We start from the raw sequence: 26,419 nt of genomic DNA, 5'->3' as shown, positions 1-26,419 counted from the left end.
TGTGTGAAAGCTCCAAGAATATATAAATAAAATAAAAACTTAAAAATTAAAGATATTGGCTGTAGGGAAATTTTTGTCTATGTTTTTTTAATAACCACATTGCCTCAGTTACAATTTCAATTTGACTAGTAGTTTATCACGAAAGCCTCAGCTCTTCTGTAATTTTACGGAAGGACCTATTTCAGAGCATCAGGGACAATGGCACAGGGTTGGGGCATGCACCACACCTGCTCTAACATGGCAGTCACTCGTCACATGCGATGGTTCAGCTTCAGCCCTTCTGGCTGTGCTGGGGTCTCTGGAGCACACGGGGAGAACTCATTTCCACTCCTCAGAAAGCACCAATGCCCAGCACTGCCTCACGCAGGGCAGGCAGCAATGGGCTTCTTTTCCTTAAAGAAAGCAGTTTCTTTAATTAAGAAGCTACAGTTGTGTTTTTTTCCCAACAATGAAGAGAAAGATTATCCTATTCTTCACGGATGGACCTTTCCCAGTCATAAAATCAACTGAAAGATAACTATTTCCAATATCACTTAGCGTGGCCACTACATTGTGGTTAAGCCAATCTGATGCCTAGCTCTAGGTTTTCCCTTAAGAATAAGATGATTATTATTATTTTTTTATGTGAACAGGTCTTAAAACCATGATGTACTGAGAATCCCAGTGCCCAACCAAATGAAGATGCGACACTGGATCTTGGCTATGGTTAATATTAAATTGTCATCACAAGAGCATTTTGTCAATTAATGTCAAGACTCTCCTTTGGTTCAACCTTTTAAGAGTCAAATACATCAGCCCTGAAGGCTCCCAAGCATTCAGCTGTTGGAGGGAGAGAGCCGCTTGTTGGTTCCCGGCCACTCAGCCCCGAAATAATCACACAGAAACTGTATTATTTAAAACACTGCTTGGACCATTAGCTCTAGCTTCTTATTGGCTAACTCTTACATATGAATTTAACCCCTTTCTAGTAATCTGTGTATCGCCATGTGACTGTGGCTTATGGAGTAAAATTCCTGCGTCCATCTCTGGAGGCAACATAGCCTCTCTCTGACTCTGCCTTCCATCTACCTTCTACAAGCCGGTTTCTTTATTCATTAACCAATAAAAGCAACACATAGACAGAAGGACCTCCCACGCCATTCAGCAATAAAGAAAATGAGGCATTCCCACAAAATTTAGGTCAAAGTCTGCGATTCCTTTCCATTTGCCCTTGTAAACATAATCCTGCCTCGAACCTTTGTTAGCTGATGCTAACATTGTTCATCCTCTTTGACACTGCCCAGTGCTGCTGTGTGGGAAAGCAGATGGACCATTTTCCTACAGTCCACTATGGGAAGAGGAAAACTGAACACAGATCGCCCTGTTGCAGGACTTGTGGAGTCCTAGTGACCACTCGCACACACTCAGAGAGAAGGCCATAGTGGAAGGAGCCTGGCCTGAGCCAGGAGCAGCTGCACTAGAAATCAACTAAACCAACTAAATCTCCTGCAGGCCTGGTATTCATTCTAAAGACCGAAAAGCCCCACAAAACTTGAGTCAAAAGTCCTGTGACGTCAAGAAAGACATGTTGCCAGAAATACGAGACAACATCACGATGTCTGTGGTCCTGTCTCATTGCTGGGACAAGATGCTTGACAAAGCAGCCTAAGGATGGAACAGGGTTTATTTTGCCTCACAGTAACATTCATCGTGGCGGCAAAGTCACGATGACAGGAACGTGGGGCGGCTGGTCACATTCACCTGTGGTCAAAAAGCAGAGAGAGATGAAGGCTGGAGCGCCGCCAGTGTCTCCTTTTTATTTAGTGGGGGATTCCAGTCCACTGAATGGGGCTGCCCACATTTGGATGGCTTGTCCCGCCTTAATTAACCCAATGGAGAACCTCTCCCATAGACATGCTCAGAGATTTGTGGCCTAGGTGATACCAACTTCTTTTCAAGACCAGCACTGATTTAATCACATTTTGTACCTCACAGCTGAGGAGAAATCTTGTATTTGAGGGTGATAATATTTCAGGAAATATAGACATAGTTTTTTTTTTTCTCCCTTTCCAGGTCACAGTTCATGCCTGCTCATCGCCCAGAATTCATAGCCACTGAAGATTCTTGGGAAAATGGCCTCACTGCCTGGGAACAAAGATGCGTGTTGGGCAAAGAGGTTGCGGATATGTCTACATTGGCCTCCTCAGAGAAGGGGGTTCTTGCAGGCAGCGTCCACCTCAGAGTTCACGTCTCCACACTGGGGTAGGTGGATGTGGAGATACAGCTTCAGCAGTGGATAGGTGGCGGCAGGTGGCTTTCTGTTTGCCCTGAGGCCTTGCGCCTTCCGGAAGTGTTAGGTTCAGAGGAGGAGGCAGATTTCCTATTCAGGTTACACTTCTACTTCAACACTATCTACCCTTTCCGAGGCCACAGGAGACACATGGCTCAGCCCTGCAAAATCAGCAGGGTACCGGCCAAGTCACAAGGAAGCCTGATGAGAAACCCAAGTGACCTACATCTTCTATTCATCCTAAGCAGGCATCTTCTTGACAAATCATTGGTTTAGGGATCCCTGTGGTGTTTTGGAATTTACCGCCTTGCAGAATTCAGTGGGCATGGATGAAGGAATGTGTGTGGGAGGGCTAAGAGTTCCTTCCGGCCTCTGGAGCTGCCCACATAAGAATGTCCAGATATTTTAGCTTATCTGTTGGCTTTCCTTCTTCACGCACACATTTATTTAAAGTTCTTCTTAGGTCAAAGTGCTTGAAAGCCCCGTTCCAAGGAAAGACAAGAGCTTGAGTGCTAAAGCCAATAGCCCCCGTTAAGACTGGAGTGGCCGAGGGACACTGGCAGGGCTGTGTGCGGCTGTGCCGTTACCTCCTGTGACACGACCTCCCTCTACTCCCTTGCCCCCTAGGGGCTTACACAAAGATGATGTGGGCATGCCCAAGCTGAGCGAGAAAGTGCCACCAAGGTGTCCAGTACTGGTGCTGTGTCACTGTGTGTGTGGATTAGTCTTTTCTGAAGATACTGGGAAGGCTGATGTCTCAGTGGGAGGCCTCAGTGTTTTCTCTATGCTCATAGAAACCCACCTGCCAAGTCATTACCAAGCCAGCCTATGGATTCTCCCAACGCTTGCAACGGTTACGCAAGGGCTTGCGGCTGGAATCCTTTCCTCTTGATCATGACCTGCCTCTTTCTCATCTGTCCCCCTAAACACCCTAACCACTGGCCTCACCTTGACTGCTCTCAGCTCTCCTCTTGGGCCTAATAGATGTTTGGCTCACGGATCTGTTCTGAAATTATCCGAATCACAAAAGTATGTGTTCGGAGATCTGGCTACGTGGGTCATTGGAGGTGAGGGTCCAACCCTGACCCTCTAAGCGTCGCTCTCCATCTGACTGTTCAGTAGTTTCAGAGATTGGCATGGCACCGACTGTCTCAGAGTGAGGTAACTTTCTATTCAGTGGTTTGATCGTCTGTGATTCCTGCTTCAATGCTCTTTATACCACAGCGACTCAATAGATAGGGTATTTATCGGTGATAATGCAGTCAGAAGACAAATGAGGGAAGAATGGCTTCTTACTTGGCAGCAGATAAGGAAGACAGGAAGACACCAGGCAGCTTTCAAAGCAGTGACCCAAGTAAATCAAACACAGAGCTTCATCGGGGCAACAGTAACACTGTCGCCAAGCAAGACTCATCTTACAAATGCCTCTGATGGGAGGTTCCTCTCCAGCATGGCACTTGGTTGTAGGTAGTCTACCAGAGATGGCCACTCACACTTTACAGTCAACTCAGAGTCTTTATTCTAGCCAGCCGGGACCAAAGCAAGTATTGGGGGTCTCAGGCTTGACTCTGAGTGTCCAGAATATGAGGTTTGATTTGAAGGCAGAAACGAGGTCCTGGTATCTCTCTCTGTAGCTTCATGATGGTGGAGGGGCTTTGTGTAAGCAAGCAGTTCGACAGAAGCCAAGCTAAGCTGTTAGCTGCAGGGTGTTTGCACAAATGGGCAAAGGTAAGTTAGCTCACATATCCTGACCTTGGGTTCCTAGACCAGAACTGGGTAATTTCCCATGGGAGTTTGCATCAAGGAGGTCAGATTCTAGTTCGCTTTGAAATGACAAGCATACAAGATGGAAGAACTTCTCTGGATTGTCTTGTCCTTCCATAACATGGAAGCATGCTTCCTTAACATCACCTGCTCAACACACACTTCTAGACAAGGAACTCCCCTGGGCAGAGACTACAATAAAATATTTTGATTGTTAAGTTTGTTTGCTCATCTCACATGTCTTTGTGAGCGTCTGCTTCCTTATCGGTTTCTCAGAAAAGACTTACCTGCAACCAAAAGCAACTTCAGAGGCATGTTTAGTCATCTGCTCACAGATGTCATAAACTTCAGCTTTCTGCAAGCATACATTACCCTGAAAGGACCTGTGGAGTGGCTAACTACAAGTCTGGATAGTACCAGGCATGAACGGCAAAGACATTTGCAAGAAACGTTTCATTCTGAATCGTCAGTTCTGCTGTCTGCCAGTTACATAAAGAAAAAAATACTACACCTAGGATACCTCAATTATATTTCATAGTTTTAAAAACAAATGCTATTTAGATTCCCACTGAAGGAGGAGCTGTTGAAACACAATTTGGAAATGAGAAATGATTATTTGTTCAATTCATTTAGTCTAAGAGAATGCAAAAGAAAAGTTTACCATTTTCAGATTTCCAGAATGGTTTTCTAACACATAGGGAACTTAGCTAGTGAACACAATAATAACAAGCCGTCCCATCATCTTATACCTTCCACTTCCTTCACATCTCAGGCAGACACTGCTACTATGCGTGGCTCAGGGCCCTCCTTTTCTCTTGCAGGTGCTGCGTGCGGTGGATGAAGGTCATGGGCTTGTTTGTTTTTGTGGTGGTGTGTTCTGTGAGTACGAGTATCTCCCAGACCTGCTATTGGATCAGTGTGGGTGCTGGGGGTCGTCCTGGGTGGACACAGCCCTTGTGTGATTTGGGATGGATGGCAGAAGGACCTGAGGCCTGGGACCTCCTCTTAGCACTGACTGCAGAGTTTCTGGACCTGAGGCCTGGGACCTCCTGTTAGCACTGACTGCCTGAGCTTCTGGACCTGAGGCCTGGGACCTCCTGTTAGTACTGACTGCAGAGTTTCTTGACCTGAGGCCTGGGACCTCCTGTTAGAGCTGACTGCAGAGTTTCTGACCTCTTTGAAGAAGATGCTGAGTGCGGATGGACATGGCAGGTTGAGGGGTGGTGAGGAAAGGCTGCCCTTAGCAGCACTGGTTGGGCTTCAGTGTGCAGGCAGGAGTCTGTGTATCTCTCTGTAAGAAGTAGTCAGTAAAAACGGTACATCTCATTCTTTCTGCCTGAATGGGGTACAGTCAGCTCTTAAGATCGGTGAAGGAGGGGCTCAGTGGTCCTCGACACCATGAAATGCAAACAGTGGTCTTGAACTTGGGAAGACTCACAGTTTCATTATGTTTCGGTTATTAATGTTCTCCTCTGTTTCCACTCATGCAACTGTGTGGTGCTGAAGCCTTTGCGAGCAGAGATTGAGAGTCAAAGGAGGGGGTCAGGGTTCACCAGCTTTCCCTCGGGCCCCAAAGGCAACTTGAGCTCAATCATTAGGCTTCAGGCTTTTTAATTTGGGAAATGGACTTTCTTTTTTTCTCTCTTGTAGACACATCTGAAAGAATTTGAGAAATTGCTTTGAATTTCCGTAGTATGGCATCTTATCATTAATTTCTTTAATCACTTGAATTTAATTAATAATGTTCTTTGTGATTTCCACCAACAAGCTAACCAAGGTCACGGAGGTATATTCCTCTGTTCTTCTAAAAGTGAGAAAATAACTTATATACACATCTGGCAGTCTAATTTGTGGCTGGGCATTTAGGGAATATCAAAGCAAAACTTGGGAGGGTGAGTCCTTAACTGAAAAGCATCAATAATCAAGGCTCACTGTAGCCAACCCAGGACGATGAATAAAAATATTTTTATGTTCTAATGCTATTAGGGTAAGCTGGTGAAATTTCTGTGCATAAACCACACCTCTGTTTTTAACAGTAGTCAAAGTTATATAGGACCTAAGTTGTTCATATTATAAATATTTAATTAAATATTTTTGATGGTTACAGATTTTATTCAGCCTGTATCCGGATCAAGGAAAGATCTGGCAGCTGTTGGCTGTGTCACCAATGGAAAACTACTGTATCCAAAGCATGCGTGGGGTAGGAGTCACCTGTTGCCACCGACAGGCACAAGGCAAAGTCATTTAGAAACGATGACTCCCGTCAAAGGGTCAAGCACAGACGGTCAGAGCCAGTGTTCCTGGTACATGCACTGTTTCTTTTTTTTAAATGTAAGATTTATTTATTATGTATACGGTATTCTGCCTACATATATCCTATAGGCCAGTAGAGGGCACCAGATCTCATTACAGATGGTTGTGAGCCACCATGTGGTTGCTGGGAATTGAACTCAGGACCTCTGGAAGAACAGTCAGTGCTCTTAACCTCTGAGCCATCTCTCCAGCCCCCCCCCATGCACTGTTTCTTCAGGAGCTAGCTGAGGGACAGGGGGTCCAGGCTTCTCATCTGTCCTCTGTCCTGTGCCTCTGTCCACCCCATTCCTTAGCATTCCAGTACAGGTGATTCCTAGTGACTTGTCTTTGCATTCTGGGTCCTCCTTCTGGCTGTATCTTCTGTGTGGCTGCTGTTTTTTTTTTTTTTTAACATGATATTTTTATTGACTGTTTGAGAGTTTCACATCATGAACTCTGATTACACTCACTTCCCAGGCCTCCCAGGTCTGCTCCCCTACTCAGCTCTGCTGACCTCCTTCCCACAAAAAAAAAAAAAAAAAAAAAAAAAAAAAAAAAAAAAAAAAAAAAAAAAAAAAAAAAAAAAAAAAAGAAAAAGAAGAAAAAAAAAAAAAACGAAACAAAATCAAGCCTAATTTGTGTTGCCCATCAACTCACAGGAGCATGGTCAAGCTCCCAGTAGCCAGCCCCTTAAAGAAAATAGATGCCTTCTCTACCCCCATCCTCACCAGAAGTCATCAACTGTGGTGTCCTCCTCACAGTTTATAAGAGTTTTCTTTGAAGGCTTTCTGTCTAGGCTGTCACTTTTTTAGGGTGGGATAGGGCTTATCATAGAAGCCTCTGTGTCCCTCCTTCTCAACTGTGAGTCTGCATTCATCCATACCACTGCAATGGTAGCTTCCTTTCCCTTTCTAGTTGTTGCTTTTGTCTCTTCATTTTCTCTTGCCTTGGAATCTTCTGTTGAAAACCATCGTTAGGATAGTTGGATACTGAGTTACACAGTTTTTAAGGGTAGAGACAGACAACATCTTAGCCTCTGTATTACTTGGAGGGTTGAGGTAAACCTGGTCAGAAGCCAGCTGGGTAGGGAGTGTTGGAAGCCTGGAGTGAACATGTGTGTTGTCTGACTTGAACATGGCCATGTCAAGGATTCCACTGTATTAGACCCATGGGAATTGTGTGCAGATATTGAGTGTGTGTAAAAACTGGCAACTATAGCTTCCTCTTCTCATATTTCCGCAACCCAATACTCCTCCCTACAGAGTCCTCCCACTGAGATGAGCTAACTCCTCCCCTTTGTGCTGAACAGAATAAATGTACTGAGTTGGTGTCCTCTGCCTCAGCGAGCACAGCCCCCCTGATCCCAGCTTTTCTCTCTGTGTTTCTGTCTTTCTTTCTTCATTCTTGACTCCTCCAGTCAGGTTCCTGGGACCATGCCATGCAGGACATGGTGAGTGGTGCTTTGGAACAGGGGCGCCTAACTTTGGGGAACCTGCATAATCCGGCAAGGGGTTGCTGCTGAGAGAAGCCTGCAAGTGAAGGTAGAGAGAAAGAGGAAGGAAAGAGGGGGCACAATTCCAAGTGCTGGGAGTATGATTGAAAAGTCAGGATTCTGGGAGATTCTCTCTCTCTCTCTCTCTCTCTCTCTCTCTCTCTCTCTCTCTCTCTCTCTTCCTTGGTTGAAAAAAAAATCCAAGACTGTCCCCTTCTGTCTCCTCCCCCTGTTTCCTTCAATGCACTGGCTTCATCCTGGTCCCCAGCACTCAGATGCTGCTCTCCCTACCCTACTGCTGGGTGACTTCAAACCTCTCAGGCCATGCACAATTGCTGGATCCTGTCTTCAGTGAGACTCACAGAAGGAGAGGGGTCAGAAGCAGGGGATGGGACTCAGTGCTGTGAGGACCAACAGTAAAATCCTTGTCACATGGGCATCCTACACAGCTGGAGCAGTTTAGGGGGAGACTAGAAACCAACAGGTAAAGCCCTCTTACCCTCCCACCATGGTGTGCCACGTCTATTCTATAGCACCTCCACAAAGCTCTTCATTGACAGTCCTCCTGTGTCTAGTCTCCACCAAGGGGCTCACGGCCTGTCCTGCCCAGTGGCCCATGTATTTTGGGCAACACAGGTAGCAGGAAGCTCATTTTCTGTTTTCTGGGTGAACTTGCACATATGGATAAAAGAAGAAGAAGAAAAGATAGAAAAAAGATGGGAGAGATGGGGTCAGCCAGGCAGGAGGGCAGGGATGCTCAGGGATATAGGAGGAGGCCACTTGTTCATATCAGCCACCCAGAACCAAAATAACCACACAGAAACTATATTAATTAAAACACTGCTTGGCCCATTAGCTCTAACTCTTATTGGCTAACTCTTCCATATTAATTTAACCCATCTCCATTAATCTGTGTATCGCCATGTGGCAGTGGCTTACCGGCAAAGATTAGGCATGTCTGACTCTGGCGGCAGCTCCATAGCGTCTCTCTGGCTCTGCCCTTCTTCCTCCCAGCATTCAGTTTCATCTTCCCCATCTACCTAAGTTATGCCCTATCAACAGGCCAAGGCAGTTTCTTTATTCATGAATGGTAATTACAGCACACAAAGAGGACTCCCACATCACAGGAATGTAGGACAATTATTGCTCCATGGGAGGCTGATTTCATTTTCACTGTGGGCTCCTCAGAACAAGTCCACTGTCACCACAGATTTCTGATGGCTCCTCTCCCAAGACACTAGTCTCTAAATGCACAGTGAGAGTTTGTGTGGCCCTCTTGGGTCTTACTCCAGCTGGGGATGTGTGGGATGCAGGAGGTGTAGTGAGATGCTCCACGGAGGGAGGTTCTGCTAGACTCGAAGAAGGGGCTGAAACAACAGACGAATGTCTCCCTGCAGAAAATCCTCCAAGCACCCAAAGATAACGTGAAAAATATCTCTTTAGCGAGTGGTTGACCAATGCGCTCAAGTCAAGGAGCCTCTGCCCTGAACACAGATTCTCCATAACTTACATAGCTTTGAGATACCACATCACATCCTTAAATGGGCTTCCACACAGACGTTGCTTTTAGGATCCTGTCCCCAAGTTACGTTTCAATCAATTAGACATTTTTACAAAGACAACAACTTTCAGTTCTAGTCATTTTGAACAGAGCAGAGATAATGTAGGGTAGCTGTTAACCAGCGTCTTCTGGCTTGCCTGGAAGAATTATGTTCTTTGTGATAGGGCATAGGGCTCAATACCTAGCTCACAGCCAGGGCCGTATTCTCCGAACTGGCAGACAGAAGCATGCTTGAATCTCTAGCTTATTATTATTATTATTATTAGCTTATTTTTTTGATTGTTTTTTCCCCTTCAGTTCTAGGATGTGGGTGAGGCGTGACTGTGATGATCTTAGCACTTGAGAAGCTCAGGCAGGAGAGGACAATCTACTACACAGTGAGACCCTGTCTTAAAACACCAGAACTAAGAAACAGACAAGGTGTGTTGGGGCGGAATGGGGTTCTGACCTCAGAGGGCAGTTCTTAGAAGAAAGAGAATTTAGTACAGCCGTGTGTTCTCCCTTCTAGACCTTTGCTAGCCTTCCTGGTTGGAGCTGAGGCCAGAGGCACGGGCCGTGTGCTGGGGCAGGAAGGCCGCTGGGTTGGAGAGAGCCGCTCTCCCTCAGTTGGGGAATAACAAGGCTGTGTCTTCCTTGTGAACATCTGTGTTCCCTGGTAGCAGTCAGGCTCTGTCAGCTCAGTAATTGCAGGGTTTATTTTAGAAACCTGTAATTGCAGGCACCTGAAGTCCTTTGTCCCCGAATTGTTGTCTGTGCTTGTTATGGGGGACGGTGGTGGGGCTCCCAGGCCACTATGGAAAGGAGCAGAGGCCAGGGACCCTTTGACCACAGGTTACTAGATTTACCTCCTCCTCCCTCCCTCTCTCCACCTCTCTCCTCGCCTTCCTTCTAACACCTCATCCTTTGTCTCCCTCTCTCTTTCCATGCTCCCTTCTGCCCCTCGGCACACCTTGAGCTGTGGCCAGAGCTACCAAGAACGTAGAGGAAAACCCTGTAGGGAATGAAGACAGTTTCCTCCATTACCCTTTTAGGGTCTCTGAACAGAACCCCATAAACTAGACAACAAAACACAGAATGCATATACACACACTCACTCGCACACACACTATAGATATACAAAACAAGTGTATATGTCTATATACATACATACATATATATATACAAACACACACATATAAAAATTATTCTAAGACATTGATTCATATGATTGTGAAAGCTAAGAATTCCACCTGCAAGGCCAAGTGGAACTCAAAGGCCTGGGTGCTTGGGATGGCAGTGGTAGGTGGTGTTCCAGTCTAAGATCGAAGGCCTGAGCCTGGAGCAGGGGATAAAGATTGGGCTCCCTAGTGAGCAAGTGGACTGCATCCCTCTCAGGGACCTCATCCACCTGGATTCATGGGTTGGATGAGATCTGAAGTGTTGGGGGAGGGCACTTAGCTTCATTAAGTCCACCAGTTCAAAGGTTAGTTTCTTTCAGAAACACACTCAGTGACTATGACTAACCAAATACCTGGAAATCTTGTAATCCAGGCAAATCGACCCTCAAAGTAACTATGGCAAAGGAAGAAGGAATCCTCGGGAGGAGGATTGCCTGCAGACCAAGGAAGGGACCAGTCCGAAACAGGGCTAAAGCTTGAGCAAGCAGGGACTCTGGGCCTGGTGATACTGAGCCTATGTTAGTGGCTCCGTCACAATGTGGAAGGCCTCAACAGTGTAGGTGTCAGCCAAGGTCTGTCCTGGGGAGACTGTCCCCTGCTCTAGAGCAGCAAGTCGCCTACCTTCTAAAGTTCCACCTCCCGTCTTCCCCGCTCCTGGTCACCTCCCAACTAGTGCCCCCCCCCTTGAGGGGCGTGACCTACTGTAGGCAGTGGGTCAGTGGAGCGGGCCTTGAGGGTTATAGCCCAGTCTTTTTGGCCCCAGCTTCTCTTCCAGAATGTTCTCACTGCAATGGAACCACCTGCCTTCCCCAGCATGAAGACTAGGTCTTCTCAAAATGACAGCCAGACTGAATTTTTTCTGTTCTCTAGTTTGTTCTTGTCAGGTATTTGAGCATTCGTAGAAGAAGAATAATGGCTCACCTGAGGACAAAGGCTTTGTTTTTTACCAGGCAGCGGGAGAGATGACCGCTGCTCTTCTGAGATTTGCCTCTAGGTGGCACTGTTCTACTTTCTGTCGTTTTCAAGGCCTATTAAACTCTTCTGAGTCCGGCTTGGCGAAAAGACCAGGATAGGAACGGTTTCAGGCTGGCAATAGGGTCTCTTGAACATTTTTTTTTTTTTTTTTTTGTAAATTTTGCTCCATGTGTGACTTTCATTTTCCGTTTGTTCCTTCTAAACCCAGGTGTCGAGCAGTGTGGGGCAGCCGTCACACAGATCACAGGGCTCACCCAACATTTCCTTTACTTTAAACTTTAAAAGCAGTATGTCTTGAAAATCAACAAAAAAATAAAATAAAAAAGAAAAGGAGCCATTTACTGAAAGACTTTCGCCAGCACGCAAAGGGAACCCCGCAGCTACCCTCCCTCCAATAAACCAGCTGCACTTCTAGGGGCTGAAGGCGCCAACAGTTAGTAAATCCTGAACCCAGCAAGCTCTTTCTGAAGTCTTTGGAGACCTGGCTCAAAATGCCTGGGCTAGTTGTCCTGGACAGTCGGCTGTCGCTCTTACACACTCCACAGTACTGGGACCTGGCAGCAGAGGTGGGAGGTTCTGCGGGTCAAGGCAGCTGAGGAACATGGGCTCTTATGTTGTACAACACACAGGCAGGGATGTAGGAGTTGAGGGGAAGAGGGCGCTGGGCCCACCCAGTGCCCAGGGAAGGATTGTGAAGGGAGGGGCCTCTTGTCGTGACCCTTCTCGTTTGGGGTGGACACCGTTGATTTTCGCCAGTTTCAGAGTGCTTTTAAACTTCCTTGTGGTTTCTTAGCTTGCAAGCAGGGGTTTGAGACCCTGTGACTTAGATGAGCGCATGTGTTAGTTCATTCATGAGAGAATCTGGCCTTCTACGGACGCGTGAACTTGGACAGAAATTTTATGCTAGCTCTAACAGGGGAAGCAAGAAGACAGGCATGAGCACTGCGTAGATAGTATTCAGAACTCAAGCAACAGACGTTCAGCATGATAGAGCTGCCTAAAACCAATGGGATGTTTCGTAATGAGGGACTGGAGTGACAAGTGGCTCAGGGTACTGGGCCTGGAGAAAGGCTGGACGGACATTTCTTCGCGAGCTCTCCTAGAAAGGGGTGTGTCTTGGGGCGGAGTCAATGGGTTAGTAGGCGGTTCTTCCTTGCTCTGTACGTCACCTTGATCCGCCCTCAGCTGTGAACCTCAGCGGCCACGTGGACTCCGGGATGCTTCAGCTGGACCTGGCAGGGCCCCTGATGGCCGGTGGACCAAGCGGTTCGGGGAAAGAAGAGCATATCGTGGTGGTGGTGACCCAGGCGGACCCAATGGGCAGCAGGCGGCGGCGACCACAGGTTATACTTCCGCAGTTGTTTGAAAGGCAATGTAAAATCTCACTACACCTCATCATAAATGGAGCTTCTTGTTGAGTGGATTTGACGGAAGCCGAAAGGCAGGAACTCCGTTATTAGCGAAGCTGTTGATGCTTTTCTTTCTCTTTGTCATTGAAATTATTTTTCCATGTCGCTGCAGTCAAGCCGCACCTGCAAGCTTTTCATGCAATAACAATTTCCACTCGCTTATTCAGAGAAGCATTATGGATGTTGGCAGTTTTTGTTGTAAAGTGCAAGTCTGTCTGGGACTCGGCTGACGTCACGGAGGACAGGTGGAGGCTACACCTGTGTTTGTGGCATTGCGGAGCCCATAGGTCCCTGAGCCATGTGTCTGTAGGGCCCGGCGCAGAGCTCTGCCTTCAGCTCCCATTCTGAAAACGCACCTGTGCGCAGGAGGCGAGCCAGCGGCAAGCAGAGTCTAGGCATCAAAGGCACGATGCCTCTCTATGGAGCCTCACCTGTCCCCAAGTCCCGGGGTCAGTGACTTCACTGTACACCCCCGGGGAACACTTGCTTGTAAGATATGTCCTGTGCTTAGGAGTTTTCCCTGGTGTCACCAGCCATTGGAAGGGAGCCCTGTTTATGGGCGAGGCTGTGCCTCTTACATTTTCCTGTTCTGCAGATCGTAGTCCTTAGGACAAAAAGTCTAATCATAACCAAGGATGGTAACTGTCAAAGGCTGGTACACCGTTAGCATTCTAAATCATAGAATGACCTTAAGACAGAAACTAAATCCCCATGTGAGGTGCACAGCCGCTGCAATGAACGAGGGGGACAGATGTGTCTACCCTGTGCCTATTGACTCTTATGTTGAAGACATGGGGTATAAGTTAATGCCTTTAAACATTATTCTACAATTAAAAAATTGAATCGGCCCACCATGCATATATATTTATATGGCAGAGTCTAATAGTTGGATACTCACATACACACAAAGTGTGATAGTCGAATCAGAGTCGCTGACGCTGACGTCTTCTCAAACACCCATCGTCTCTGTGGCAGAAAGTTGCACGAACCAAAGTTATTTTACCACGTCATTATTACAGGTCCCCCGCTATGCTACGGATAACTACAAGTAAGGTCTGTTGTCTAGGTACCTTCTCGGCGTCGTTATTGTCCAGACCAAATGAGTAGTATCACTTGTCCTCGCTCTGGCCAGAAGGCCCCCTGTAACATGCTGGCCCTCTGCGCATGCCTATGTACACATCCATCTCCAGAATCACAGAGAACATTTCCCTCAGACACCATCTTTGCAAGCCCCCAAGTCTTCGTGGGTGATTTCTGTTTCCTCACGCAGGAGGTTCTCTGCAGAGACCTATCGTAGAGCTCCTGTGTTCTGTTTGGTTTCTCTCCATCTGTGAGGGAGACCCGTCCTCTCCCTGGAAGGTTCCTCTCTGGTTCTTGAGGCTGCCATCTGCTATGTTGGCTCAGGGCAGGCTTGTCTCAGCTGTGTGGGAGGAAGATCAGGATTGCTGTGACACAGGGTGCTGGGATTTCTTGGGGCAGGTTTGTGCTTCCTGACTGTAAGCAGAAATCAGTTCTAAGGAGGCATTTTTTTTAATTGCCTCAGAGGACTAAAAGATTACCCAAGACTCAAATAATTCCAGTACACTTTAATGGTTTATTTTACTCATACATCAGTATGGTTGTCCTTCTTTACCCACCACAGGTTCTACTATATTCAAGAATTAGATAAGAATATTTGCAAAAAATTGTGTCCGTACAGAAGATATAACTATGTTTCATGGTGCTTATTCACAAAGACTTACTATAATTGTAAATTTTGACTTCTGCAGGCCACTCACAACTGGACTGTCCTTTTAAATCCAAGAAGTGAGCACACGCTGGTGAGCAGAACTTTTGAGATCGTGAGCAGGTGGGTTTGGGGTTTCGGGATGAGTTTTCTGGGTAAGGCTTATCACCTCCTCTCTGTCTTCTGCGGGTATACCAGCGTACCCAAGACTTATGAGGAATAATGGTTTCTTTATCTACTGTTCTGGAGGCTGGGAAGGCCAAGAGCGCAGGGTCAACATCTTCTTGACATAGAGTGGGACCTTTGGCGGCATCCAATGGCAAGACAGAGCAAGCCTGCCAACCCAGGGCACTCTTCTCCCCCAGCTGCAGGTACCATTTGAGGAGTCACCTAAACCTACACACCTCCCCAAACGTGATCAACACATAACTGGCAGATTGGGTTTCCAGGACTGACCTTTGGAACGGCACACCCAAACTCTATCACTTGCTTAAGGAAGTCTAGCCTATTACACACTTGGGCACACGTAGTCCCAGATGAGTAATGCAATTTGAGCCAGGTACTCAGACAGTGTAACCATCAAGCGCAAACCTCTGCAGGAAATACTGTAACTATCCTGGACAGGGCAAAAGAGGATTGACTTCAGTACCCATTTCGAAGGGAAGGCATGTTTTAGTCAGTGCTCAATTTTACTAATAGTATACAAGTACTGTGGCAGCTCATATAAGAGATTTGAGTATCCTGGTTTTGGTATCTTTGGGGATCCTGGATATAATCTCTTGTACCCGGTGGGGATTTTAGGCTTCTTTAGCTTTTTATTTAACTAAAAACACTTTCTTCCACCTGCACTGTGGTTTTGGTTTATGACCATTGTGGTTATGACCAGTTAGGGTATATGCCCTGGACAGCTGAAACATCACATGTATTTTTTCTGAACTTGAGACTGGGAATTGGACATCAGGCTGTTGACAGGCTTAGCGTACTATGAGGGCTGTACCATGGGTCACAGACGTCATCTTGGTTTTGTCTTCCTTGTATATCTGGGTCCTTATCTCTGCTGAAGGACGCAAGTCCCACTGAATTAAGACCTACCCTCATGACTTCATTTCAACATTCTTCCTTAAGAAACATCTCTACATAATCGTGTTCTGAGGTCTGGGGAGTTAGGAGTTCACTTGCGGTGGGAGTTGACACTACGAGGCTCACCAAAGTTAAAGATGGAGAGACGTTTAGCGAAGCTCTTCTGTTTCAGCACATCACACTTGATGGTCCGCAGGCTTCCCATTTTAGGCACCGTTTGACACTCTTGGGGACTAAAGTTTAACTAGCCGGTGAGTGTCTGTATTAGCACCTGAAGCACTTCATTATGTTGATAAAGATGAGGAACACGAATGACTAAACCCTTTGCCATCTGCAGGCTAATTGCTGAGTGGCACCTTCAAAAATCTAATGAGTTCTTGTTGAGTGTCCCAGAAAGATTGGGCCCTGCGTTTTAGGCCTGTACTTAGGGCTCTTTTGTCTGAGAGATTGTGCATTTGACTGAACCACTGTGGAATGTTACCCTGGGCTCTGGCTCTGGCCATGCTGGCTTGCTAGAAAGGATGTTGAAGAAGTACAGTAACTATTCACAGTGTCCTTGATCAGCCTCAAGACCTTTGATTTATTTTGCAGGGAGGCTGTTTCGATCAGTATCCAGGCTTCCCTCCAGCAGAGTCGCCTCGTCCCTCTCTTGCTGGCCCATCAGTTCCTCGGGGCGAGTGTTGAAGCACAAGTGACCATCGCCGTGGCCATCCTCACGGGGGTTTACACTCTGATAATATTTGAGGTAACGACCAGGCCTGCTTCCTATGCTCTACCAGCACCCATGGTCAGGACATTCGTTAGCTACTTTGATAGACTCAACTTCAGTTGGTGAAGTTGGGAAGGTGTGATTTCTAAGGATTAGAATGTCCCTTAGTCTAGGTAGAAAAGGCAACTGTCTCCATTTAGTTGCAGATTCATGAGTACTGATCAAACAAGGTCAGGGGTGAGAGGGCCGGAACAGCTTAGGGAGCTGTCTGTAAGTTTCCATCTATGTATTTTGCAACTGAATTTTTAATGTTGCCTTTCGAGTGCTTATATAGTTGAGATACAAGTATGCAAAGCTTTGTTGGATATACATTTTGTAAATATTCTTTTAGCGTGCCTTATGAAGTTTGTGTGTCTTAGAGATTATGATTTAGTGTTATGTCTAAGAATGTACTGCTCAGTTATAAGTTACAGACAGTGTTTAAAGTTTTAGCTTTGAGCTGGTATCTATGTGTGTCTTAGATGGAGGTTTCTTCTCCGGTCCATGGCTGCTCCATCAATTATCCCAGCGCCATTTATTAAGGGAGCACTCTCTCCTCTGATGAATTGCTTTGGTTCCTGTATAAAATTTTAAAAAAGGGGAGCATCGCATGGGCTGAAGAGATGGCTCAATGATTAGAGCATTTGTTAGTGTTGCAGAGGCCTGGACTTAATTCCCAGAATTCACATGGAGGCTCACCACTGTCCACAACTGTCCCAAGGGATCCGACCTCCTCTTTCGCTTCCAGGCATGCACATAGTACACAGACCTACGCATGAGTGAAACAATCAAATGCATAAAATAAATTATCTAAGAAATCATTTAAGAAGCAGTTAGAGCTTTGTGGGGCCTATTTCTCAGTTCCTTGTCTTGTCACGTTGGCTAAGTGCCTATCCATCCCCTCCCGCACTGTCTTGATCGTGGCAGGTGTGTCCTGTCTGCACAGTGTCGGGGGGGCATCTATCACTTGCTGCGGTTCCCCCAAGCTTCTCGGTGTGGCAATCATTCTTGTCCCATATACACTTTATATGCTCTTACAGTCTGTGAGCATGGTCTGTCTATCTCCTGATTCATTTCGGCTTTGTTTAGAAAAGTCATTGTGCAGGCACTATGCAGTTGTGCCAAATCTTCACGCTTCCTTCTCTTTGCAGCGGTGGTGGCTGGGACTCCATGTTCTTTTGTCCAGGCCATCGCTGTCAGCACAGGGAGAGGAATTTTCAGGCTAGTTTTATGATTTGTCATTTTCCTGATCTCAAGGGAGTTTTTTTTTTTTTAATGGGATTCTTGAGATCTTAAATATAGAACATCACAGCATGTGTAGTGGGGGTGGTTTTATTTTGTTTCCTTTCCAATCTGTATCCCTTTAATTTTTCCTCCACCCTCCTCATTACAGCAACCATAATAAGGCGGCAAGAGTGCTCTCTGGTCGCACTGGGAGGACTCCCTCCTCCGCCATGAGTAAGACACCAGCCCTTGTCCCGTCGATGCTGCTTACGAGGCTGCAGAAGTCCCTTTCCTGTCCAGCTATACTGTACTGAGACTTCCTTCCACCACTGTCTGTGTTCGTCCCTGTGATCCTTTGACTTGCTGGCAGCAGCTAACTGGTGCGTGCACCAGATTGATTTACATTGCGTATACACTGGGGCACACTCATTCGCGTGGTTTTCTAAGCGACTGACTCCAATCATGTAAGAGTTTTTTCAGCTCCACCGTGCAGATTTTGATTTTTGCCTTTCAGTTTTGTTTAGCTTCATCTTTCAAAAAAATTAACATATTTATTTATTTATTTTGGAGGGGGGCGGGAAGGGGTGCAGAGTATTGGTATATTGTCCAGGCTGGCTTCGGACTCTTGACCTTAGGTGCTCCTCTGGCCTCAGCCTCCTTGAGCAGCGGGGCCTGTAGATGCATGCTACCATGCATGGCTTAGGTATTGACTGCTCGGCGTGTGAACTTCAGCACCTTCTCTGTTGCCTTTCAGTCATGCAGTCAGAGTTGGATTCTCTTATGGTCAGAGAACTTGCTGTACATTTGGCGTCAGCTTATTAATTTCTTACGGTGAAAGGTCTTTCTTTTGACTTGACTTATATTTGAATTCTGTAGAATTTGTTCACCGGTGAGAGTTCCCATGGGCAGGGGGCGTGTCTTGTCTCTGGAAGTAAGCCCAACACTCTGGTTTTCCTGGCTTGCTTGAGGACTCAATGCATGAAGACTCACAAGATTCCCTGAGTCAGAGTCAAAGTTATCCCGGAACTAGAGGCTCTGCAGACAGGCACCTTCAGCCTGCATTGCTGCTGCCTGACCCCCCCTGCCCCGAGGAAGCAAGTCCTGGAGTGAACCACTAATCCGCCCATTCACTCTCCCTATACGTGGTCACCACTGCTATCTGTCCTTGTGACCCATTTCCTGGTCACATGGGAGCTCCCTTATCATGCCTCTTCATCAGTGTTGAGGCCAGCGCCTTAAACAGAATCCAGCATGGAGCTATCTCAATAAATCAGGAAATGTCCCAAGAGTGCCTTCAGATACTTGAGTTAGGTGCTGAGTTCTGAGCCTGGTCAACCTGACCGTTAAGCGTTGCCTATACCAATTTTTATTTTGTGCCCCTGACCTACATGTAACTGAACAGGAGACAAAGGCTCAGCCAGGGTTCCTGAATGTCCCTAATATCTGGATAGGATGGGGCCACTTCAGGACATCCCTTGGGTTCTTTACACCTCTGATCCTACAGTGGAGGCAGAATTATTGGCAATTCCTCAGTGCCGTATTTCTTATCCTTGTAAAGTTGTCCTCGTTGAAAGCAAGAAGAACAAAGCTGAAGCAACCCTTCTAATGCTCATGCTTTGATCTATTACTGGGCCTTGGTCTTAGAGAATTTCCCAGCATAGGATACTAAAAATTCTACCACAGCTAAGGTCTGCAGACTGAATAAAATAATATTTAAAAAAGTCTTAGACAGTCTTAATGAAAAAAGAGTTCACAGCATAAAGGAGCTAATATGTTTCCCAGACATCCACGGTGGGTTCCTTTCTGCTGGAAACACAAAGGCTCTTTCCTTTACCCCTTATTAAACAGAGGCAGAGCCGTGCAGGCTCCATGTGAGGCCTGGCTTCACAGCTCAGGTTTTCTGTATTTGTCCTATGCATTTATGCAACATTTGGTTTAAAAGCTAGTTATGATCTTCTGCACCGGCTCAGTGTCCTGTGTCTTCCTAATCTGATTCTGCCTGTGCTATAACCAGTCTCCAGGCACAGCCCGGCCTGCGTAGCTGGACTTCAGCCCAGGTTGGGTACTGTCCACCCAACCTTCCCCACCTGCACCCTTCACAGTCCTCAGACTTAGCCCAGGTCCTACACCAAGTACCCTGGCCTATTCTGGGGAAACCTGTCTATGCTATCCTCAGCCTCAGGCTTGGGCAGGACTGATATATCCTGCATTCCATCCCAATCCATGTGTCCTCCTGACCTTATCCAACCCACTGCATCCAACCTTCAGGTCTGTCCCACTCCGAAAGTCTTGTGCACCAATCCAGCTTGGTGACTCCACCTGACACGTCTCTGCCTTCACCTTCCTAATCACTATACCTACCCAGGCCCACAACCAGGACCATGGCTCAGACTTGCGCACCCTCCCTATGCTCTGCCCAGCCTCCAGATTTGGGCTGGGTGGCACATCCTTGGTGCCAGTCTTTTGTGTCCACACCAGATTTCCAACCAAGGAAAGAAGTCCAAATGCTCAGGTCTCCACCTCAAAACACAAAAAGACATGAAGAGTTAGGATAGTAAGCCTGTTCCCGACAAAACCTACCAGTCTTGTAAAAATGTTCTCCTGGGAGAATCACCTAGATGAACCCCTCGAGACCAGGAGTGCAAAGGAACAATCATAAATATAATCAAAGAATTAAGAAGTTGGAAGGCGACATGAAGAGACAGCTCAAGGGCTGGAGAGATGGCTCAGCGGTTAAGAGTATTGCCTGCTCTTCCAAAGGTCCCGAGTTCAATTCCCTGCAACCACATAATGGCTCACAACCATCTGTAATAAGGTCTGGTGCCCTCTTCTGGCCTGCAGGCATACGCACAGAATATTAGATACATAATAAATTAAAAAAAAAAGAGAGGTAGCTCAACAAACTTAAAGAGATAAATGCCTGAGGGATGCCCAAGAAACACAAATACAGGTTGAAGAAAATGACAGGAACAATTGAGGATTTGAAAATGGAATTCACTAAGGATGTAAAAATACCAAAGAAACTCAAGATGAAATGGAGGGATCGAGAAGCTCAACAACCCAATTAGAAAACTCAGAGGAAGCCGTACAAGTAGAAGGAATCAAGCAGAAGATAGAATATCCAGACTCAATGATAAAGGGGAGGGACTAGAGGGTTCAAGCAAAGAATATAAAGAAAATCAAAGGAGACACAGGAAAGGAATATTGAGGAACTATGAGACACCGTGAAAAGACCAGATCTTCAAATGATGGGTGTGAACGAAGGAGAAGAATCCCAGGCCACTAATCCTAGAAGAAAACTCTCCCAAACTACAGACAGTCAAACACACACAGATACAAGAAGCACACAGAACACCAGGTAGAGAAAACCAAAAGGAGACTTTCCATGGCTTATCATAGTGAAAACAAGAGTATTGAAAGCTTCCGTAGAATAGACACAGGCCACATACAATGCAAACCCGCAAGAACACATTCTCAGTGGAAACCTCCAAGCCAGAAGAGTCGGGAGAAATGTTCTGTGTGTTTTAAAAGACCGTGGATGCTGGCCCAGACTGCTGTAGCCAGCAAAACTATTTGCCATGGTGGAAGGAGAAATAAAATCTTTCCATGGCACAAACAGGCTAAAAGAATTCATGTCCACCCAACCAGTGCCACACAGAATACTGCAGTGGGTTGTCTTTGAGATGGTCCCTCACTATGATCAAACTGGTTTTAACCTGGAGATACATGGACGGTTCAGTCTACCTAAGCCAGCAAATAAAATAAAGCATACAGATGGTTTTAACAACAAAAATCACCCAATAGTCTCAATAGAAACAGAAAAGGCCTTTGACAAAATCCAACAAGGCTTCATGATAAATGCCCTAGATACGATAGGACTAGAGGAAAGATACCTCTGTATAATAAAAGCTGTATATGACAAACGCACACAACAGTATCCTAAATGGAGAAAACCCGGAAGCAATACCACTAAAATCAGGACTTAGAAAGGGCTGTCCACTGCCTCCACTCCTTTGCAGAACGGGACTTGAAACAGTATCTGGATCAATAAGGCAAGAAGGGAAGGAAATTAAAGGAACATAAATAGTAAAGAAGTCAAATTATTCCTAATTGTATGTGGTATAATATTATACAGAAAGAATTCCAAGAATGGCATCAGAAAACTTGTCAAAAAGATGGATGATTTTTTTTATCAGAGTTGGATAGGAAATCAATAGTCGTTCTATACACTACACCAGCTATGCTGAGTCGCAACTACGGACACAATAAAATTCACAGTAGCCTCAGAGACAACAGAATATCTATGAATAAACATAGTAGGAGGGGAAAGACCTCTATAACAAAAATTCTAAATCTGTGGAAGATAGAGCTTGAGGAAGTGACTAGAATTTGGAAAGGCCTCTTATAGACACTGATTGGTAAAATTAATATTATGAAAAATGGCCATTCTACCAAAAGCAGTTTACAGATTCAATGCAATCTCAATAAAAAAAAAACTCAATGCCATTATTCACAGAAACAGAAAAAAAGATCCTAAAATTTATGGGGAACAGCAAAAGACCACAGAAAGCCAAAGCCATCCTGAGCAAAAGAACGAAGTTGGAGGGATTTCTGTTTTAGATTTCAAGACATAAAAACAGTGTAGTACTGGCATGGAAGGAGACATGTAGACCAATGGAACAATATAGTATAATAAAACATGAGCATACATATCTGTAGCCATCTAATATTTAACAAAGATGCCAAAAAACATACAGAAGAAACCAGGCATCTTCAATAGATGGTGCTGTCAATGCTAGAAGTTAATATCTTGCCCAAAACTCAACTCTAAATGGTTCAAAGACCTTAGTGTGAACCCTAAAATGTCAAAAACTGTTCTAAGTAAACATAGATAGGGGTGTAAAAAAGGCTCAATATGTCTAGAAATTAAGGCCAACAATGGGCAAAAAGGACCTCTTAAAGCTAAAAAGGTCTTGTACAAGAAACACAACCATTAGTCAGGCAAAGAAGTCCAGAGAAAATTTTTGCTAGCTATTTATTTGGTAGAGGATTAATATCTAGAATATATAAAGAACAAAACAAAACAACAATAACAACAGAGAAAAAAAAACAAAGACAAAACAGAATCAACAAAACAAACAACCCAATTAGAAATGGGCTGTATGCCATGAATACCATTGGTTAGTAAAGAAACTGGCTTGGCCTGATAGGGTAGAGTAGAGCTAGGCAGGGGAAAACTAAACTGAATGCTGAGAGAAAGGAGGCAGAGTCAGGAGAAGCCATAGAGACAGACATGCTGGAACCTTGCTGGTAGGCCACAAGCCTCATGGTAAAATGTAAAATAATGGAAATGGGTTAAATTAAGATGTAAAAGCTAGCCAATAAGAAGTTAGAGCTAATAGGCCAAGCAGTGGTTTAATTAATACAGCTTCTGTGTGGTTATTTTGGGAGTGTGGGAAGCCACCTACTACAGAGGATGACCTTGAACTCCTGATCCTTCTGTCTCCCACATCACAAGTTCTAATAGAACCAGCTTGTCTGGAATGTTTACAATAAAAGCTTCTCCAGACGTGGTGATAGTGGGTCTTCTGTAACTGCTGAGGTGTCCTCAGGGTCCTTATGCTGGCCTGCCAGGCTGACAGTGTGGCCAGTTGCCAGTAAAGCGGCTGCTGGATTGACAGGTCCCCAGTCAAGAATGCCAGGCACAAGGGACAATGTTTAAACACTTAACCAAAGCTCAACCAAACAAACGATTGTAACAGCATTGGCACTTTAGTATTTATCAATCTTGAAAAGTGCTTATACCCTGCTCCAGTGTTCCAGAGAAAGGAGTCATCTGATTTATTTCATCATAAGGACAGGTAGTCCTCTATTCTTTTACCCGTTCACCCCATCTTTTCCAAGAGAGAGAATGAGACAATGTTTCACCAGGTAGCCTAGGATGACTGAAACTCATTGTGTAGACCAAGTTGCCTAGAACTTACTAATGTAGACCAGACTGCCTGGAACTTGCTGTGTAGACCGGGATGTCTGGAACTCACTGTGTAGACTAGGATGCCTGGAACTCATTGTGGAGACCGGGATGCCTAGAATTCGCTGTGTAGACTGGGATGTCTGGAACTTACTGTGTAGACTGAGATGTCTGGAACTCACTGTGTAGACAGGGATGTCTGGAACTCACTGTGTAGACAGGGATGTCTGGAACTCACTGTGTAGACCAGGATGTCTGGGACTCACTGTGTAGACCGGGATGTCTGGAACTCACTGTGTAGACTGGAATGTCTGGAACTCACTGTGTAACCTCGAATATCAGGACCTCAGGAGTAATTCTCCATCTCTAGCCATTCAAGAGTGCTGATGTTACAAGGGTGAGCATCACACCCAACTTCCTGATGGGCCTTGAGAGGTGATTTTGTATAGAAGCTGGGGATTCAGTACCACTGTGGAGCGTATGTCCACTATCAGAGGAAACACAGTCCTGAGTCTGTGAGAGTCACCCTTCCCTTGTCATTCTCCAGCCCCATCGGTGGCCTCTGCACCATGGAGCTCTGTGTTGCATTAAAACCACTAACAGGTTAAAAGACTCAGGATTGCTGGAGCACACATCGCGTTCTGTCTGTTTGCCAAGAGACCTGACATTTCAACCTCTGAAGGTTGCTGTAGCTCCACAGAGGAGCTAGAGGTCACAGAACGTCCCCCAGTCCCAGTGACTATTCCCATTTGAAGATGGGGTTGGCTCCAAGTAAGGCTGAGCTTTTGGGTCTGAACACTGACTGATATGATTTGAAATAAGCAACTTGATCTATGTTTGATAATACTTTCCTCTTCTCTTGCCTGTTGTTTGTGCCTGCACGGCTGTAAGCACGTGTTGTCACAGCATGAGGTATCTATTTCTACGACAGGTCATGTAACATGGACCTTCAGTTGTTACTTAGATCTGGGTTTCTTAAACTTCTTCCTACTTACAATCTGTTTTCATCAAAGGAATTTTCACACAAATCTATGAATACAGGTTCATAAAATAGGTATGCAAAACAAGCATTTATGGACACTGGGATCATAAATTTATTTCAAAACAATTCTTTTGCATAATATAATTTTAAAAACGTTAGAACATTTCTAGACTAAAAAGATAGATATACTTGCTTATTTTTACATAAAAATTAAATCTTGGATGACGATTTGAAACCTCAGGATGGGGAGTATCCTCAATGCTTTTCAGAATCTGTCTGTGCTTTGATTTGATAATGGTCAATGTTGAGAATGACGTTTCACAGAAATAAATGCCATAAGATGGCAGAAGTAAATTTAGAGCCAGTTCAGGCATTGCTTGAAATCTTGTCCCAATCTCAAGTCAAAACTTACTTCACTCTCAAAATGAACACTAGGTCAGCAACACAAACAGATTTTAAAATCACACATTCTAGTACCATGAGCTCCAGAGATTGTCTAAGCTGATTCTTACCTGCTAGACGTGATAACAGGAAGATAAAGCCTTTGTATTCTGTAGTTAGGCCATTGTTTCTGTAAGCGAGGGACACTTACATACTGTTAGAGCCCTGAAGTTCATAGCCTACAGCAGTAGCAGGGCTCGCTAGGCTGTTTCAAGCAGGCATCATGGGATACTTTATACATCACTGATTAGCACTGACAGAAACACCTCACGTTCATTAGATGCCGATACTGAATTTTTGTTGATTGTGTGTTCAGGGACCTTTTCCCGTTACCAACTGTCAGATTCTGTCACGCAACTCCATGTGGGTTTGTGATTCATTGCTTTAAGGAACTGGGACCTAGATTACGGGCTGTGCAATTAAAGAATTTCCTTGCCAGCTTTGACGTCTCTTCCGGTACAAGTCGGTAGAAAGGATTGCTCGTGCTAGGCTAGCAGAGATCCCATGATTAGCATTCTGTTCAAAATTGAGAAACATGCAGTTCCCAGAGTAACTGAAAACAACCAAAACATTTTCCCCCCTGCATTATCTTGCATCCTGTGAGCTTATGGAGAACACTGATGTTTCATTATTGGGTTTGAGGGTCATTTTGGGTTTCTGTACTCTATAACTCACACAGAAAACCACAGGGGGAAATTGTGGCTCACAAAAGCTGTCTCTAAAGTGGTTGGAAACTTCCGAGTTAAGAGCCCTGATGTGAAGACTCCACAAAATTACATAAAGTGTTTACATTCTTACCTTTTGTGAAGCTTCCTCTGACTTTTAATGTTAAGTGCATTCAGGAGCACTTTCGATCAAGTGGAACAATTCTGTGTAATGCCTTTTGAACACAAAATCAGAGCCGTCTGCATTCTCATGCCCTCTGCTAAGAAATGGGAACAATTTAAATGCCCATGAGTTGATAAGTGGCAAAACCTGGGGAGCACAGACACAATAGAATACCATTCAGCCATAAAATGAATGAAATGCCGTCCTTTGCAACAACGTGGCTGGAACTGGAGATCATTGTGAAGGGGGAGATCTGAGACACGGAAAGAGGCTGGCTCTCCAGTGAGCTCCCTCATATGAGGAACATAAAAAGTTGGCATCACAGATACCCAGTCTTGTATACTTGGTGGTTACCAGAACTTGGGGAGAGAAAATAAGTGGGGAGATGGGAAATGTTAGTTGGAAAAGGTAGTTCTGGTGCATAGTACATAAGGTGATGGTAGGCCATGAAAACACACACATTGTATAGTGGACCATGAAGACACACACAGGGTGATGGA

At 45.4% G+C, this 26,419-nt stretch overlaps 1 protein-coding gene across 2 annotated transcripts in view; it reads left to right on the top strand.

The window, feature by feature from the left end:
- Oca2 (OCA2 melanosomal transmembrane protein) overlaps positions 1-26,419 on the top strand; it is a 206,787-nt gene that overhangs the window by 20,351 nt on the left and 160,017 nt on the right. For both annotated transcript variants that reach the window (XM_050140365.1, XM_050140364.1), the window contains exons 3-8: positions 2,053-2,241; positions 4,855-4,912; positions 6,141-6,213; positions 12,696-12,853; positions 14,689-14,768; positions 16,317-16,470. In XM_050140365.1, the coding sequence (XP_049996322.1) occupies positions 2,053-2,241; positions 4,855-4,912; positions 6,141-6,213; positions 12,696-12,853; positions 14,689-14,768; positions 16,317-16,470 (712 nt within the window). The remainder of the gene's footprint in view (positions 1-2,052; positions 2,242-4,854; positions 4,913-6,140; positions 6,214-12,695; positions 12,854-14,688; positions 14,769-16,316; positions 16,471-26,419) is intronic.

This window comes from Alexandromys fortis, unplaced genomic scaffold (genome assembly GCF_014885135.2).
Source record: "Alexandromys fortis isolate MF-2015 unplaced genomic scaffold, M_Fortis_MF-2015_v1.1 scaffold_39, whole genome shotgun sequence".
In the NCBI taxonomy this organism is placed as follows: domain Eukaryota; kingdom Metazoa; phylum Chordata; class Mammalia; order Rodentia; family Cricetidae; genus Alexandromys; species Alexandromys fortis.
Note: the sequence above shows the minus strand (reverse complement) of the source record. Positions and strands in the feature narration are given on the sequence as shown.